Here is a 16,785-nt window from a genome sequence, read left to right on the forward strand (position 1 = left end):
GTCCTATGAAGCTTATTAGATATCTTCACAGTAATAGTAATCCCAATTTCTTGTATTTTAGGATCCAACAAGAGTAGAGAAGACAGCAGATTACCTAAGATGTGAGAAGTCCTCCCGTAGTGAAATCAAATCTTGTTTTCAAAATGGACCGAAGTAAGCGGAATTCAATAGCAGGATTTCCACCACGCCTGGAGCGCGCCGAAGACTTTGATGGTGGCACTGGAGAAGGGACTGCATCCCAGATAGGAAGAGTTTGTACCTCTTCATACAGAGCCCTGATAAGTGCCTTTTCCAGACTTACTCGTCTTGATGACTTCACATGTGAGAAAATTGGCTCTGGTTTCTTCTCTGAGGTGTTCAAGGTGTGTGTTTAGTTTTTTTCCTCTCAGTGTTGATTGTTTCATGTTTGATGAAAAGAATGTACAAGACTTGCTTTTCACTGAAGTCAAGTGATAGTCCTTGTATTTGCTTCACTCAGAATGAGTGACAAATGAAAAACTTTCAGGCTCCAAATATTTCTTCTCTTACTCTTCCAAATGATGCTGGAATCACTTATTTATTTGAGGAGTTGCAGAGCTTTTTGGAAAAAAAAGAGAAAAAGCTAAAAATAATTGGTTTATTTTTTGACCTCTGCCGTGTATTTTTGCATTCATGTAGTGTTAAACACTGATGGCTGTTGGTTTTCCCATATGTGAGTGTAAATGTCTTTAATTTAGCTGGTTTATTGGTTTTGTGGGATGGTAGACATTCCTTTGCCTCACAAGACTTGGATGCATGTGTTAAGGAGTTCCATACATGGTTGCTGAATTGGGAACCACAGATTTTATTGCACTGAAATTACAATGCAATTTACTGCTGTTCTATGTTTCCTTTGCTGCTTATGCCACTCTTAGGCACTCTTTTAGCTCCAATAATCAGAGATTGGTTTGAAGTAAGTAATATGAAGGAGAAAATCTGATGTTGTCAGTGGCTTGCTGCTACGAATGTGGGACATGGAAAAGAGCTTTTTAAAGTAACTTGTCAAATGCAATTTATAGTGCTAGTAGTGTTTCTGCTGCTCTGAGTGTTCTGGTAAAGTTTATGGTAGAGGAACAGGACATTGAGTGGTCTTTCAGGCATTGAAAAAAATAATTTGTTTCCTTGTTCTAGTTCCTGACTTTACATGAAGTTACACTCTGTGTTGTTTTCTATTTCAGTGAAATGCCAGAAAACTATCTTACAGTATTTTATGTCCATTCCATGACAATTTATGTGGGTTTTTTTTCTTGAAGTTAAACCGAAAAACCTTTTGTCCAGTTTTATTGCTGTAAATAAATACCTGCATTAGAAAAAGGAAATTATTTTTATATTGCTTTACTACCCAAAGGCATTGAGATCTCCATGTATCTGTGTCCTCTTGTGAAAGGGCAAGTCACTTCACAGAAGTTTTTCTGTTTAGCTAGATATATGAAATTTTAGTTTTCACTAACACAAGTTTTTAATTTTTTCAGATGGGTAGACATGAAGAAATTTATCTGGGATGTGTAGGAGACTCAGTGCAGGATATTTCTTAATAAAGCCAGCTTTTGTAGCAGTTGAAAGCAAGGGTTTGTTTGGTGTTCTTTGTTAGTTTAGGTTTTGTCTTATTTCCCTGTTTGGAAAACTTTCTGTAATACATTTTGTACCAACTGGTTTTGTGTGGAGACATTTTCTAATGTTAAATGTTTAAAAGTTCTTTGTGTTACTGGAATTCATCTTTACAGCTTCTATGGTGAAGCTGTGGTGCCATGTATAAAGGTTCAAATAGACTTGGGTCATTTCTAACTAGGAAATAACAGACCTTGTTTTACTTGTGTGAATGTCATAATTCAGGTGGAGGGAAAAAGGTAGCTAAAAATAAAGGTGAATTTCCAGCATTCGTAGTAATTGATGGATTTGAGAATTTGTTGATTGAGAGAAATCCTTGATACTCAGTTTATTTTTATGTGCATAAATTAATCTCTAATTCTTTAAAAACCCTTCCCCTGCTGTTTTCCTTTGCAGTGAGCTAAACTAGACATCCCAAGGTGTTGGATAGAGTTGGTGGCATTACTGTGGGAGCGCTGGTGGGAGTCTGAGTATCTGGTGTCTGTTTTTGCAGAGGCAGCCACAGTCCCCCCAGGCAGACACTGAGTGATAAACTCGTTTTTCTTTTGCATCACTTTCGACCAGAGCTCTGCAGTTCTGGTGTGAAGGGGTGAGAGTGCATTACAGCTTTATCACAGATGCAGTTCCAGACTCATTTAAGCAGGTTTCTGTTCTGCTGCTTTATCAGCCTGACCACCTCTGTCATTAATCCAACTGTGCTGATGATCAGATTTCATGTGAGAAGCTTGATGTGCTTCCAGTAAGGAGAGCCTCGTGGCTTGACACAGTTAAAATTCAGTCTGATCTGCAGGTTCACAGCTCAATGATTGAAGTTGAGAAAAATCCAGGGTAGATCTAAACTTACTGTGTAAGTAATCTTACAAGAGCAGTGAAGCCTTTCCTTAAATCATCAATGGTGTCTCAAAACCCACCATGTCTCCAGAGCTTTTTCAATAATGTATTTGTCTCTTGTTTTGTAACATGCATTGGGTCACTCAGTGATTTAGCAAAGAATGCTGGGACTGTTTTAAGGGTTAGAGATTTTTGTTTTGCTATGTGGCTGACAATTTTTTCCAGTGATTTCTTCCCTTCCATCCTATTCTATGGAAACTTCTTTTAAAATATAGCCTGTTGTGGTGGATAGAAGTTGCCTTCTCTTAACTTGTGAATAAGAGTATGTTACAGCTCTGATGTGTTAATGGCCATATATGCTATGAATGATCTTCTAACATTTCTAGTGCCCCTTTATTCTTAAACATATTAAAATCTATGGTTTATTCAGAACAGAGTATTAGACTAGTTTTTTGATTTTGTTAGCCATCACTATAACACTTCAAATTCATGTTCACCTGAATACTAGATGTTACAGAAACTTGTTTAGAAAAACTGAACTTTGTCAAAATATCAGCAGTTTAGTTGGAAGCTGCTGACTGACTAAAGCCTGTTCCAAATTTCCATGGCAAGTGGAGTACCCTGAGGTTTGCTTTTAAGATCGAGCTGGGCAGAGAGACTGGTGAACAGCTGTGAGCCCAAACCCTTAAACTGCTAGTAGGGAAAACCAGCTGATGAGGCTATAAGGAATTGTGGGGGAATCCAAGCATTGTACTGAAATAAAGTATTGTATCAGGAAATAGTTACTATTAATTATAAAATGTGTGGTTTTGAACAGCAGTCAGACTAAAATCCAGGATGATCCTCTATTCACATTTGCCTTCAGGTTCAAGGCCAGTACTAAGTATTCAAGTTGCTGTGAGTTTCCTTCAAGTGTTCTTTTTGTCTCTGCATTCTGTAGCTGAACTTTTGGGAGAGACTGGAAATACTTGTGACATTCCAGTGTTAAAAATTGAACTTTTAGTTCAATACGTTTAGTATTTGTGTATACGTGAAACCAGGAGTCATTGATCCAATACAGAATTGTAGAGGCCAAGTATAAATACAAACAGAGGGGACATCATACTTTTGGATGTCTTAACAAGATGAGTGGTGGGTGCAAAAGGATCAATATCCTCAGGGTATTTGTGCTGTAGTTGCTTATACTGTGAGGCCTCCTATTTGAATACTCTGGAGTGATGGTCCTCAATTCATTAATTAGTTGTTAGTCTTTATTTGCATGGTCAAATTAATGTTCTCTGACTTTCGAAAGTGTTGACTGTTCAGGAAAGGTGTGCCTGTCCAAATACGTACCTTGTACCTGAGGCTAGGATCCTGTTTCTAGTATTTATTTTATGTCTTCAGGATGTTTAAAGATAAGCAGCATCTAACTGTCTAATGTGAAAGGAGAAACGAGGCTGGAGTTGTGCTTGAGGTACTGTGAGGAACACATATATAGTTCTTTTTATCAAGTACTTGTAATGCACTTAGAATAAAACTGGTAGTTCTGTTCCTCTAAACATACAAATCATAAAAAAATACTAGATAGTGTATAATTTGTGATATTTTGTCTCATGGGCACATTGTCATGGTCATGGGCTTGATCTCTGGAATATCTTGTTCTAAACTGTGGGAGGTTTAAGAGATGTTACTGATCTGACTTTCCAAAGTGACTCAATGGGAAGTTTAGGGTTTTTTTGTACTTTATGACTTCATTACCATTCAGATTAACATTTCTCTCTGTGTTTGTCTGTAATTTTGCAGGCCTTGAGGAGTCTAGTGTGGGAATGTTTAATGTCACTTTCTTCTGTTGCCTCTGACTTAGGTTTGACTTAGTGAAACAAAGAGGATAATGGTCCAAACTTAGGAGTGTCAGATTGTTCTGAGTGGCAGCTTCTGTCAGGAGGAAGGCAATGCAGAACATTGAGTTAGAGGAGACCTTGCTTGGTTCCTCAGGAACCTCCTTGAGGAGACTGCTCTGTCTTACCCTGATTTGTCATGTCCAAGTATCTTCAGCTGTCTCTGGCCAGTCTGTAACCTGGTTGTAGTCAGTTGCGGCACGGAGTCAGGTGCCTTACAGAAGTCTATGTACATTGCCATTGCTAAACATGTATACATTTTGCTTGATCAATCTTATTATCTAAATTGAAAATTAATGTAAATCTAGACAGAGATGTTATGAGAATTAGTACAGTATCCTTAGCTGAGCTAGGCATAAGTATTTGTGCTCTGTTCTTGGCAGCTACTTTTGGCTTGTCCTTTAAACTTCCATTGTAAAAGATTCTACAACCTCCTTTGGTGTATCCAGGCTATAATTTATTATTTTTAAATGATCCTTTTATAGATAGAACCTCCCAGTTTGAGTTGTTTCTACAGCTGGTCCTTCCTATTTGCTTATTGACTCTGCTAGCAACTCATTACTGACAGAGGGTTCCATTTTCCTGTGGCATTAAGTCAGAAGAGTAACATGTCTGTGAGTGTGTGGAAGGAGGGAAGCAGATATTTGAGTAGTTATAAAAATGGAGCATGCAAGGAAGGGAATGCCAGTTCATATTAAAAGGAGAATATGACTATGAAAAGTACATGGAAAAGGCACAGGAAAAATGGCAAGGGACCTGCTGCTTGGTTTTCAGCCCACGCTTAGCAAAATCCCACTGCAAAAGGTGTTGGAAACTGTCTCAGAGTTTTTGCAGACAACACTTTCCTAGACTGAAATCTTTATTAACTTGGGTTTTATCAGATAAACAGCACTGCAATATTTTAACTGTCAAAGTGTTTTAAATCTAAATGTGCATCTGTGTGTTATTGCTGGTCTTTGCAGGATGGCCAAGAACAGAATTGGTTTGGGGCTCTCACCTGCAGGGCAGGGCCTCAGCACTCTCCCAGGGCTCTACAAGCGAGTTCTTTCTCTCCTATGTGTGTGCCTATTTCCTGCATTAAATGGGATGTCAGTCTTCAAGACTGTCAAGCCAGTAACTTCCCTGCTGAATTCTTGTGTGAAGGAAGCGGTTAATTGTCAGCATAAATCAAGGAGAAGCTGGGTTTTTCAACTGGAGGCAAGCTTTCCTTAATTCTGTCATACCCATTTGATTATTATTTCAAAACTCCCAACATAAACACTGACAACACAAAGAAATTTTTTTTTTTGTTAGTACCAAACTGCTTTGTCACCAGACTTTCGGCCAACATTGCATTCTTCAAGGTGACATTAATATCACTGTAAAGTCACTTAATTGGGCAGAATGCTTGTATAGAGAAAGGTAGGAAGGCTAATTGTGTGTAGGTGTTTTTCTTTATGGTAACTGTTGTACATGAGATGTAGAGTTCCTGGAACCATAGTTTGGTTAATGCTATGTGTATCGTGTCCTCAGACTTACAAGGCAGTAACAAGAGTTCTCCTCTTGGCATTAGTACTGTACTGCAGATAATCACACTAATTTTTTTTCCTGCAAACTCATTCTTCCCCAGTAGGCATAATTACTTTCTGCAAGTTTTGCTGAACATCAGGGTTTGGCATTTTTGTTGCTGTCTAGGCCTTCCTACCTCACTTTAAATCTGTTTCTCTTTGTGTTGTAGATTAATGGAGTCAAAAAGCATAGAGTGGGAAGAGGCTTCTTGTCCTCTTGTTCTTAATCCTTTTGTTGTGGGGCAAGAGCAGCTTTATGTCATGGTGTGTGGACAACTCCTTAACCTATTCCTTAAATCTGGTTATAGAGGTGACTGCAGTGGGAGGTGCCCAGGAGTTAGTATCTCTGAAAAATCAATTTTATTAAGCAAGAGAGGAGTGGTTGCATCATAACGACACTGAACTGGAAAGCCTCCAACAGTAGATCAGGCTACTCTGACTTCATGTAAAGATGATGGGCATGGTTAGTCCCTTTACCAGGTTGAGCTGGAAGGGCAGAAGCTCCTGGAAAAGGAATGGTACAAATTTATTGAGGAATTGAGAAAGCAGCTGGAAGAATTCCTTTCCATCATCAATAAGTACTCCGCTCATACCTTCTCTGTCTAGAATGATTGATTGTCACTTTGTCTTAAGGAACAAAATAGTAACACTGTCAATTTAGAAATTTGAAACACAACAAAAACATCATTCTGTATAACATAGATGTTCTGGTATTCAGATTAAAAATATTCTGAGAGCAGCATTGATAAAGTAAAATTTCACTGAAATCTCAAATCTTTCTCATGCTTTTTCTTTGTCCCTATGGCTTCAGTTTCAGAGTTCTCTCACTGTTGTGTTGATTTTGAATATTTAGTGAAAGGTTTGTACTGGAAAAGCATCTTATTTGTCTCTGGAATTAGCAGCCTGATCAGACGCCTAAATGTAAGTGTCTGAACATGTGTTTTTCAAAAACTTTGTAAAACATTAGAGATGAGATTACACCTCTATCCACTAACCATGAAATTTGTGGTACTACTTCATAGGCTTAAAAGATACTTTAGTTATTCTATTAAGTATTTGTAGGAAACTTTCAAGTTGTAGCCTTGAAATACTTTTTCAGCGTTGGATATTTGACTTTTCTGAAGTTGGAGAATACAGGTTGTTAACTCTGTGTTAACACATGAGGACAAAGAAAAAATAAAAATTGGTTTAATAACTAGAGGAGTGATTCAGTGGATGACTTCAGTCTTAATGTGTTTGCTGTCTAAAAATTGTCACTACAGTGCATAGACAGACTTACAATAAGGAAATAGTTATTTGAAGGTGCTCTTCAATGTAATGAGAAAGGCATGATAAAGCCCAGTGGCTGAAAGCTGTAATAAGAGTTGTACTTATTTTAAAAAAGTAAGCACCTGTGGAATGTTCCTTACCAACCAAAATTTTTCTCTCTCCTGTTGCTTTATTAGTGATATTTGTGGCCATCTTTATATGTATTTTTAGAACGTTCTTAATTATGCTTGGTAAGGTGTTGAGGAAGTTACAGCTTCCAGCATTATAATACCACCAGTTTTGGGAAGTAATGTTCTAGACAATAGGATTTTTTATTTATATTTTTAACTGGTGTGTGGGTTTTTTCCTCTTGAAATGGCTGTAAGCTACGTGAGGTGAAATGAGATACTTCAAAGTCTGCTTACGACAAATAGTGGCAGAAGCCATCTTTTTAGGGTGGAGAAGGAGTAGGGAAGGAGTAAGTGAACTGTCCTATGTTTTGGCTTTGCAGATATAATATCTGATCTTTTAGGCATGGGGAATAGACTTTTTGACTGAAAAGTGAGACCCATTTGACCAGGGCTTATCTTCCCTCACTCAGGTGTAGAGCCATTGTTCTTGTCCCTGCCCGTGTGATATGATGCCAGTTAGAAAAAGACAGCAACTCTTCTTGTCCATGTATACCCTTTTGGCCTCATTTTTAAAATGGAATTACATTTTAATCTGAAGATCTTTTCCTTTTGACTAGCGAAGGAAATTCACCTTGCTCAAGGTGACTGAGGTAAGGTGTTGGAGGCTAAAGGTCTCTCCTGTGAAGTTTCAATGTTAAAACAAGCTGCTATATGTTTGGGAATACAGTCAGTATATTATGTAATCCAGCCAAGGAGCCTGAATAACTCTGAAACTTCATTTCAAACTCTGGAGTTGTATCAGAGAGGTGATTCTAATCTGTTTCTATTCTGGTTCTTGTCAGGAGTAGGAAGAAGCACCATGGTGGAACTGAGGCATAAATGCTGAGGATGCTGCTGCTTTCTTAGTCAAAGTAGAACTCTTGTGAGTTTGATTTTCTTATGCTGATATGTGAAGTATCAGTCCTTTGGAGCCCTTTTTCCAACTGCTAAGATTATTTGTATGGTAACCATTTAACCAGACAGTTGTCTTCCTCTTGCTAATGTTTTTTTGCTATTGAGGTGCCAAGCTGCTGTCATCCTAGTCCTTGTCACTTAATTAGCAAATACTTTTATAGGGCATAGGCTACTGGGAGAAGTAGTAATGAATAGGTTGTACTCCAACAAATCATTAATATAGGAATAAAAAACCTCATCTGTGTTGTTAGTCTTTATGGATTCCACCATGGGGCAAAATACTCACTTCCTCCCCATTAGCAATTCTGAATTTTAATGACATTTGCCTATCTCTGAAGTGTAGAACACTCTTACTTTTAGCAGAACTGAAAATGCTTAGGAATACAAGGTAGGATGGAGGGCCAATTCATATTTGCTGTCTGAAACAAGTTCTGGTTTTTATTAATTTATTTTCTGTGGAGAAGTTTTAATATATGCAGTATTATAATCATCTTAAAACATCAGCTGAGGCAACGCTGGAATCAAAGGAGAACCAGGCAGCAGATTAAATGAAAGCCTTGTCTTTTGTAGCGATGTTGAAATATTTTAAGAAAATTTTCAAAACTATTCTTCCATAATGCTTCTTCCTACAGTCCTGCTTGGCATAATTACAATAAAGTCTAGAACTCTACTGAGTAACATAAATTAAAACAGGGTGAAACAGTTCTTACACTGTTTCACTTTCTCTGTTTGGGTCAGACAGCTTCTCTGTTGAAGACAGAAATATTGAGAAAATATGATAGAACTACCCTGAAAATGAATGGTTTGTTTGACTAAAAAGCCAGAATAAAAATCACTGGAACAAACCTGATGTTAAAAAATACTCAGTCAAAAAACAGAACAAACAAACAAAAAAACCAAACCCCCCTCCCCCAAAAGAACAAACAAAGAAACCCACCAACAAAACAAAAAACCAACAGCATAGTGTAATGTAAAATTGTCCGTTTTGAAATATATTTTTCAGTTGTTTGAGAACTTAGCCTCTCCTCAGCCTTGCTGAAGAGCTGATACATGGAATACCTGCGGTAAGTCTTTGTTGTCCTCACAAATAGAGAGAACACTCACAAATTCTGTCAACAGTAAGAAAGACACTGATACTGTAATAAGTACCTTGCAATAGGAGATAACCTCTATTTGGATTTTGTGTTTAGTACAGTGACTGCTGTAGTTCAGAGTCCTTTGGGTCTTTGATTTTCTTCTGTAGGAAAAGTGCCAATCTGAGTATCGTTGTGCAGTTTTCCCAGGGCAAAACAGGTGGCAAGATTCCCTTGGCTCTGAAATGTTTGTGTGCTTTTTGTCTTGTTTTCCATAATAATTTCTCAAGCACAGTTAAATGAGATCTGTTTAGTTTTCTGTTCTGGATGGAGATGTGCTGGGTTGCCAGCTCTGGGATTTTCTGTGTTTTGCCAGCTGGCAAACATGCACATTTGTGTAAGCTCATTCATAGCTGATACTGAGAGACAGGTGCTGATTTACTGTTCTTCAAATAACTGTGCTGGCATACTGGCATATGTCCAGTATTAACATGACTGTGCCCAGAGAACAGGAGTGCTTCACTTAAAAATCTCTGTGAGACGCCTCTGAGGCACCTCTCTGGACTCTTATTTACTGGTATTGGCAGCAGGGGAAAGTTAAATATATTTCAGTGATGGATTTCACTGCCTGTGCCTGGGGAGTGTCTGTGATGTTAATACATACAAATGTGTATGTGTTACTGCCTAATAGGAAATGCAAAAATGAGAACTGCAAATTGCTATTGATGGCACTAACAAAAAAGAGATTCTTACAGCCACAGATTCATATGGAATGCTTCTCCATAGCTCCTTAACAGCCTTTGCAAGTGATTAGAGAAAGGAACTCCAAAGCTTGTATGACAGGGCTTCTTTTAATCTTTCCTGCTGCAGTTGTTGGTATTCTGTATGCAAGTGATCCAAAACTTCTTCCCAATGGATGCTGAGGCGAAACTGTAGTAATCTCTTCCCCGTCCACGTGCTTCCTGTGTCTGGGAGTCACCACAGCTGCTGACCCTCCCTGTGCTTGGCACAGCCTGGGAGTGCTCTGGGGTGGCTGCAGGGCCCTGGCAGCAGCTCTGCAAGGCGGGGGCCCTCTGTTTGATGGTCTGGTGGCATTAGGGGTTGAGGAGAGGACAGAGCCCTGAAACATCCACTGGAGTGATCGATACCGAGACAGCGTTGCTTTGTTAACTAATCCGGAGCTGACAATGTGTCTAACACTGACTCACTGGTGTTGCTTTGTAACGTTCACATGAGCTGCCTGCAGTTAAGTCCTGCAAATCCAATTCTTGCGCTTCCTAGCCTTTACAGGCCATGATGAGACACAAGAAATTTCACGGCGTATTTAATTAGTTAATTGTGTAAGAACCTAGTTCTCAAGAAGAGCAGTTTCATGAAGGCTTAAATAGCAAGAAATTACTTAGAATTTTTTGTTTTAGCTGTAACCTGAAAGTTATTAACTGTATAGATTTATGAAAGCTGAAGTATTTTCAAGTAAGCAAAATGTGGTTTATTCCTGCTCCCTGCTTTCTTTTTATTTGTGGTCGTGATCAAGTTCTAAGTGCTGTGATTATAATAGCAATAGTTGTATGTCAGTGGGCTCTCTTCTGAAAGGTGAGACAGACCTCCTTACTCATGCATGGCAATGTTTGTTTGAAAGATTTGTACAGGAAATCTAAGGAAATTATTTCTGCTCCAAACAGAATTTTCTGTTAAGGCTCCCATGCAGTTTTGAAAAGAAACCCCACAAATGTGTTTAAATACCAATGATGAGATTATTAGGGTAGTGGGGGGACTGTGTGCTCAGTGCTGAACTATTCATAAACTGTAATAGTTAGAAGATAAAATTTCTGTGTCAGGAAATCTCAGTCCAAAGTGTTGTTTTTCTTTGAAAACATCTTCAGATTATGTAAGTGTCGTTATCGTTCATACAGGATAAACCCATAGTAACATGAGAAATATTTAACCATAAGTATTAAAAATTAAATGGGAAAATAGGAACACAGATACTGTATCTGATTATGTATTATCTTTGGATGTTACAGCAGTCATTTGCAGATGTCAATCTTCCAGTTTTCTGGCAGGTAGATAATATCACTTCAGTATAATAGAACAGTTAGAGAGGTAACAAAAGAAAGGAAGTAGCATGCTCAGGGCTGCTTGGTGAGCTGAGGATAGCTAACATTGAAAATTAGGAATAAGCTCTCGGTTATGAACTTCAAACTCATTATTCTTTTTCTTTCCTGACTATGGTATTACTCAGGTATAAAGTACATGGCTGAGCTGTTTACTGAGGTTGTGGTAAAACAGTGCTCACCCAGTGTCTGTGTTCCATGTCCTGGATTGCAGAGGAAAGTTTATATGGTTACATTCTGCTGAACTGGCTACAAAATCAGTCAACTTCCCCACCCTGGGCCGTGCCTGTTTATTTCTCATCTCAAACTGTGGAACAATAGTCCTCTGATGAATTTGTGCTTTCTCTCAAAATAAGACTGTAGTCTCTTTTTGCCTTTATGGCTTGATTGAGATCAAGTTAATGGCAGAGATATGTGCATAGATTCCTATCAATAAATGGTTTGTTTAAAATAAAAGGGTGCTCTATCTTGGGCCCTGCTTCTACATTACAGTAGGCAATGAAGAAAAACAAAATACAAAAGAAAAATTGATCGTTTTTTGGCACACAAGTGGATTTACAAAGTGTCAATGGCACTACTGTCTTACTAATTAGAAATTCACTTTAGTTTGAAAAAAAAAGTTGAGAATTTGTTTGACTGTAGGTGTGGAATATTCTCTAGTAATTGAACTTATTTTTTTGCTGGGTGGTGCTAGAAGTTACTGAAATTATCAAATTAGGACCTTTGCCTAATAGTGAGCCTTTGTACTAAAGGGAAAATGGTAAAGTCTCCAGCCTTTTCTCGGTATTTCTCTCAACTCTTTTCAGTATTAGAAATTAGTAGAATCACAGTTACTGCCAGGCTTTTGAAAGGTTTGGGGCTTTATTTTGTGCCTAGTTTCTGTAGATCTTCTGAACCTGGGCTAAAGCTCTTGTAACACATGCTGACTGGTTTTGTTTGGCAAAGTTTTGTTACATTTGGCAGGTCTCTCTCTTGCTGCAAGAAGTTGTAGTATAGTGACATTCTGTATTACTACTCTGAAAACAGCCACAACCCATCTGACTCTCTGGCATCCGCATAGCAGCTTAGTATTATCTGGACTGGTGTATTTCTTTCAGCTTCTGTTCATCATTGCAAAATTTCCTACTGCTATGAAATTTTTGACTTGATACAGGCATCACTACTATGAATATCTGTGTCTGACAGTAGGTACCTTTTAATGTTAAGAAAAACATTTTGGATTACAGACTTATAAGTGAACTGAGCTGAAGAACAGGTTTATCTTCTTTACTGAAGGGAGCTTTTTTTCAATCAACCATAGAGTTAAGGCATTCTTCTAACACATTTGTCCTTGGGGTATGAATATATGCCCCTGTAAGTGTGATGACTTGGTAGCTTGACTGTGAGACTTGGATAAAATGTAGCTGAGTCTATTTTTTTTTTTGAAGATTTCTTCTGCTGTGACAGCAAGGAAATAGTCTGTTTTTGAGAGAAGTTTTGTATCAGAGCCAAATTGCTGGTCAGCTTCCCTGTGAAAGACTTTTCCTATCATTTAGTTGCTACTCATACGATGAAGCCTTTTCTCCTTAACAGTGATTACTTCTATCATCTCATGTGCCTCACAAGTTTTACTGTTAACTCAGTCAATCAAAATTAAACTGTGTAACACATTTAGTGCAAATGGCCTAGAATAGTAGCTAAGGGAATGTCTTAATCTCTTTTCATCAAAGAGCAAATACTTGTAAATCAAATGAGGACAGAGAAGCAAACTCAGGGAAGGCCAAATATTTGGACCAGACGGGACTGCTTTTAAAATAGTGCTTTGGATACATGGCAGCAAAGGTGAAATGGCCAGATGAAGACTAAGGTGTGTAAAAGAATGAACAAAAAATTGGTGTGTGTTCTAGAACAGCAACATGATTTTATGGAGTAGACTGTGTAAGTAAAGATCTGTAAATGTATTTAAGCAATGAGGCTGGATGCCAGAAGAGAGAAAGGTAAGGAAAAACTGGAAAGCAGTTAAATGAAGATTTGGAAGAGAACTGTGACAAAATACTTCCAGCTATATAATGATGATTTGGAAAATAATGAAAATGCATTGAAAAACTAGGAGCACAGCTGAAAGCTGTGTTGGCAGATCTACAGTATCAGTATTAGGAAATGTTCTTCAGGTGTTTATTCCACGGCCACCTGAAAAGGTACAGTCAATACAGATTGAAAAGGCCTTGTGAAAGATGAAATCAGGCTAGATTTCAGCTATTTCTTAAAAATACCTCCCCATCAGTCCAGCAGAAAGTGGAAGTAATAGAAATGTTTGGATTTTCAGAGAACCATGACAGACATATATGACATAATAGATAAATAATAATATAATTACATTAAAGTTTTTTAATAGTAAAGAACTTTACAGCTAAGCAGCAAGCTGAACATTAAACTCACCAATTTTTGCATGATATTCCTCATCAATTTTATGTAGTAACTACTTCTCTGGAATGTGATTCTGTGCAATCACTATTATGAGATTACCTTTAAATCTGTCGTATTTCTTTACCTGTATCCATGATTTCCTCTACATCCCGCTTTCTTCTGAAGAAAGGGGTAAGGATCCATGGTCCAATGTGAGCAGAACCACGCTGGTAACCACAGCCAGGTCTAAGTCCAAAGTACTTTGGTCCTGGGAGAATTAGAGTGCAAAGGGACAGTTTAACTGCCTGTCAGCAATAAAACAGGGAGGCAATATCTGGTTATTGTGACCTTGGAGATGGAGTCACACACATAGGTAAGCAGACTGAGAAGCTGGAAGCATGTGCAAGCAGCTGTAGGATTGTCAGAATGTTTCTAAGCAGAGGCACCATGATCCAGACATTGCTGAAAGGTTGTTTGGTCTGATATGCGAGGGACCCTAATTAATAATAACGTCAACAGCTTTAAAAGCTTCACAGCAATCTGCAAGTTGCATCAGTGAGAGGTTTGAATTGCATGAGTGAATCCCTGTTTATGTTGAGTATACAGGCATATGCCTGAGGCAAACTGCCTCGTAAACAAATGTTAAATTGGATCAGCAGTATTGCCAAAATATTTACTCGTTTTCCTTCTGGAGTCAGGTGGTTGAAGCATCACTTCCATGTTTTCATGGCACAGAGGTGGTCCGAAAGGAGAAGGATTAAAATGAAGTAGTTTTGCAGGGCTTTGGCAAGGCATGCTGGGATAGACATAAATTTTCTCTAGGGTTTGACTGATGGATAAGCAGGCACGGAGGGCAGAGCTGATGGTTCCTTCAATGTTGATCATTCAGAGTTTGACTGAGACCTTGAAGACAGAACCTGTCAGTTCCTTGTTGTCAATTTATTCTTGCCATAGAAATGCTATTTGCCAGTTGTGCTTCAGTGGAGAGAACATAATTAGTCTTAAGTATATTCCAAGCAATTAGCATTGTGCTCCACAATTTATAAACTGATACTTGATACTATTCATAATATTGAGTGTTGTCCTCTTGAGAAAGATGCCCTCTCACCTCTACTTCTGCTTCCTCCTCCTTGCTTAAAGGATAAGTAGCAAGAGAGGAAGAATCCCTTTTCCCCTATCTCTCCTTTGGTTTGATTAGGAATTTTGCTGTTCTGTCAGATCTTGCAGGAATACATCCTCCAACACCAGAACAATATACAGAAGTTCAAATAAAATTGCTGGTGTTACATTATTGTGTCCCTTTAAATGAAACAAAGTGTAGTGCAATTTTGGCTACTATTTAGAGACCAGGTAATTGGACAGAATATGCTGCTCTATGTGTAAGAAACTCAAGAAATTTCCAAGCATGGGAAAAATGATTTTATAAAACAAACAAAAGAAAGGCCTACTGACGTTGCCACTGAGCTTTGTTCAGTCTGTCAAGACTGAAAAGACTAGACTTTAGGCAGAATAGCCTAAAACAGAGTAAAAACTTTTCTTTGCAAAAGCAGCTCAGCTTTCTCTGGGTGTGCAGTTAGTGCTGTGGGCAGTCAGACCTTTGAGAAGCAGTTGTTGACCACTTGTTTCATATCAGACCTGAATATCCAGGAAACACGCAGGACACAGTGACCCACCTTCTTTTCTGAGTTTTGCTTAGCTCAAGAAAAGCAGTCTGAACAAGGAAAAAGATCCTATGACAAATTCTACCTTTACCTCAGAATTGAGGCAGAAAAGCAGGAAATTTTGGCGTGAGATTGAGTGAATTATAGAAAGGGCAAGAAATTAAGAGGTAGCTGGCAGAGTTAACGAGAAAGCAAATACTGTTTAAGACCACATTCCATCTGAGTTCCTGATCACTTTCTACCTGTATTCATTCCCTTTTGGCAGACCTTGAAGCTTCTGAGTTGATGGAAAGCTCATTTCTGAGGAAGCTCTGAGAGCATCTCTGACTGTAGCAATTAAGTTACTTCAAATCCTTTCCTATTCCCTGAAAACCCCAGATTATTCCACTATAACACCCAAGATTCCTAACCTTTGTCTCAGAGGAAGTGTGTTGATTTAGCTGCTGCTCTGTATAGGTTCAAAGCATGGTCCTTTTTTCTTTATTTAAATTTACATTGTTGAAGTTTTCTAAGTCTATGAAAACATTTTAAGATTTTTTTCCCCTCACCCAAAGCGTTGCTCCTAATAAAATTAAGGTATAATTAAAATATGTTTTAAAAGTCTCTGCGTAGACATTGACTTGTCCAACTTGGTTTGTTCATTCAAATTGGCTGGGTAAAATTAAAAATTAATGAATGTACACAACTGACACAAGAAACCTGTCAAGTAACAATAAACCTCATCAACTTAACATGCAATCATCCTGCTTAAAACCAATAAGCATGCCAAACAGGCAAGACAGGTTGTGTTGAGAATGACTCTAGATTATCTTGTTGTAATGCACTAAAGCTGTAGTTTGACCAGTTTTATTTAAAAACCAATATTACCACGGAAAGGAGGAGTCCCATGCTTGTGAACTTGCTGTTGGTTTCTACTCAGTGCTGGTTTCTATATCCTTCTCCACCCCCTTTCCCTGATCCTTCCTGCACTGGGATTACTGGGTGGCTGTAGGTGAGGCATTTGAGGAGCTGGTACATAAGCAGGCTGGGGGGAAGCAGGAGGAAAAGCATCTGAGGACTATTTTTCTACTCAAGTGCCTCGATGTTGTTTACCACACTCACCTGTGATGTTTCCAGTGCTATCCTATACTTGAAATTAGGACGGGAAGAGGCAACGTAGAAGTGTTAAACCAGACACATACCTGGAACATGACACCCTTTTCTCCCTGTACATCCCTGTGCTGAATTCATGGGCTTTGTGTCTAGATGAGAATGCTTAGCTGAAATATGCCCTTTGTTCTTGCAGGTAGTGGTGTGGAAATAAAATTGAAAGTAGGTATCACTTGCTGCCTTGGAGCT

At 38.4% G+C, this 16,785-nt stretch overlaps 1 protein-coding gene across 2 annotated transcripts in view; it reads left to right on the forward strand.

Annotated features, from left to right (window-relative positions):
• TESK2 (testis associated actin remodelling kinase 2) overlaps positions 1-16,785 on the forward strand; it is a 108,073-nt gene that overhangs the window by 37,453 nt on the left and 53,835 nt on the right. For both annotated transcript variants that reach the window (XM_066324961.1, XM_066324960.1), the window contains exon 2: positions 62-362. In XM_066324961.1, coding sequence (XP_066181058.1) covers positions 144-362 — 219 coding nt within the window. In that variant the 5' untranslated portion in view covers positions 62-143. The remainder of the gene's footprint in view (positions 1-61; positions 363-16,785) is intronic.

This window comes from Sylvia atricapilla, chromosome 9 (assembly GCF_009819655.1).
Source record: "Sylvia atricapilla isolate bSylAtr1 chromosome 9, bSylAtr1.pri, whole genome shotgun sequence".
Lineage (NCBI taxonomy): Eukaryota > Metazoa > Chordata > Aves > Passeriformes > Sylviidae > Sylvia > Sylvia atricapilla.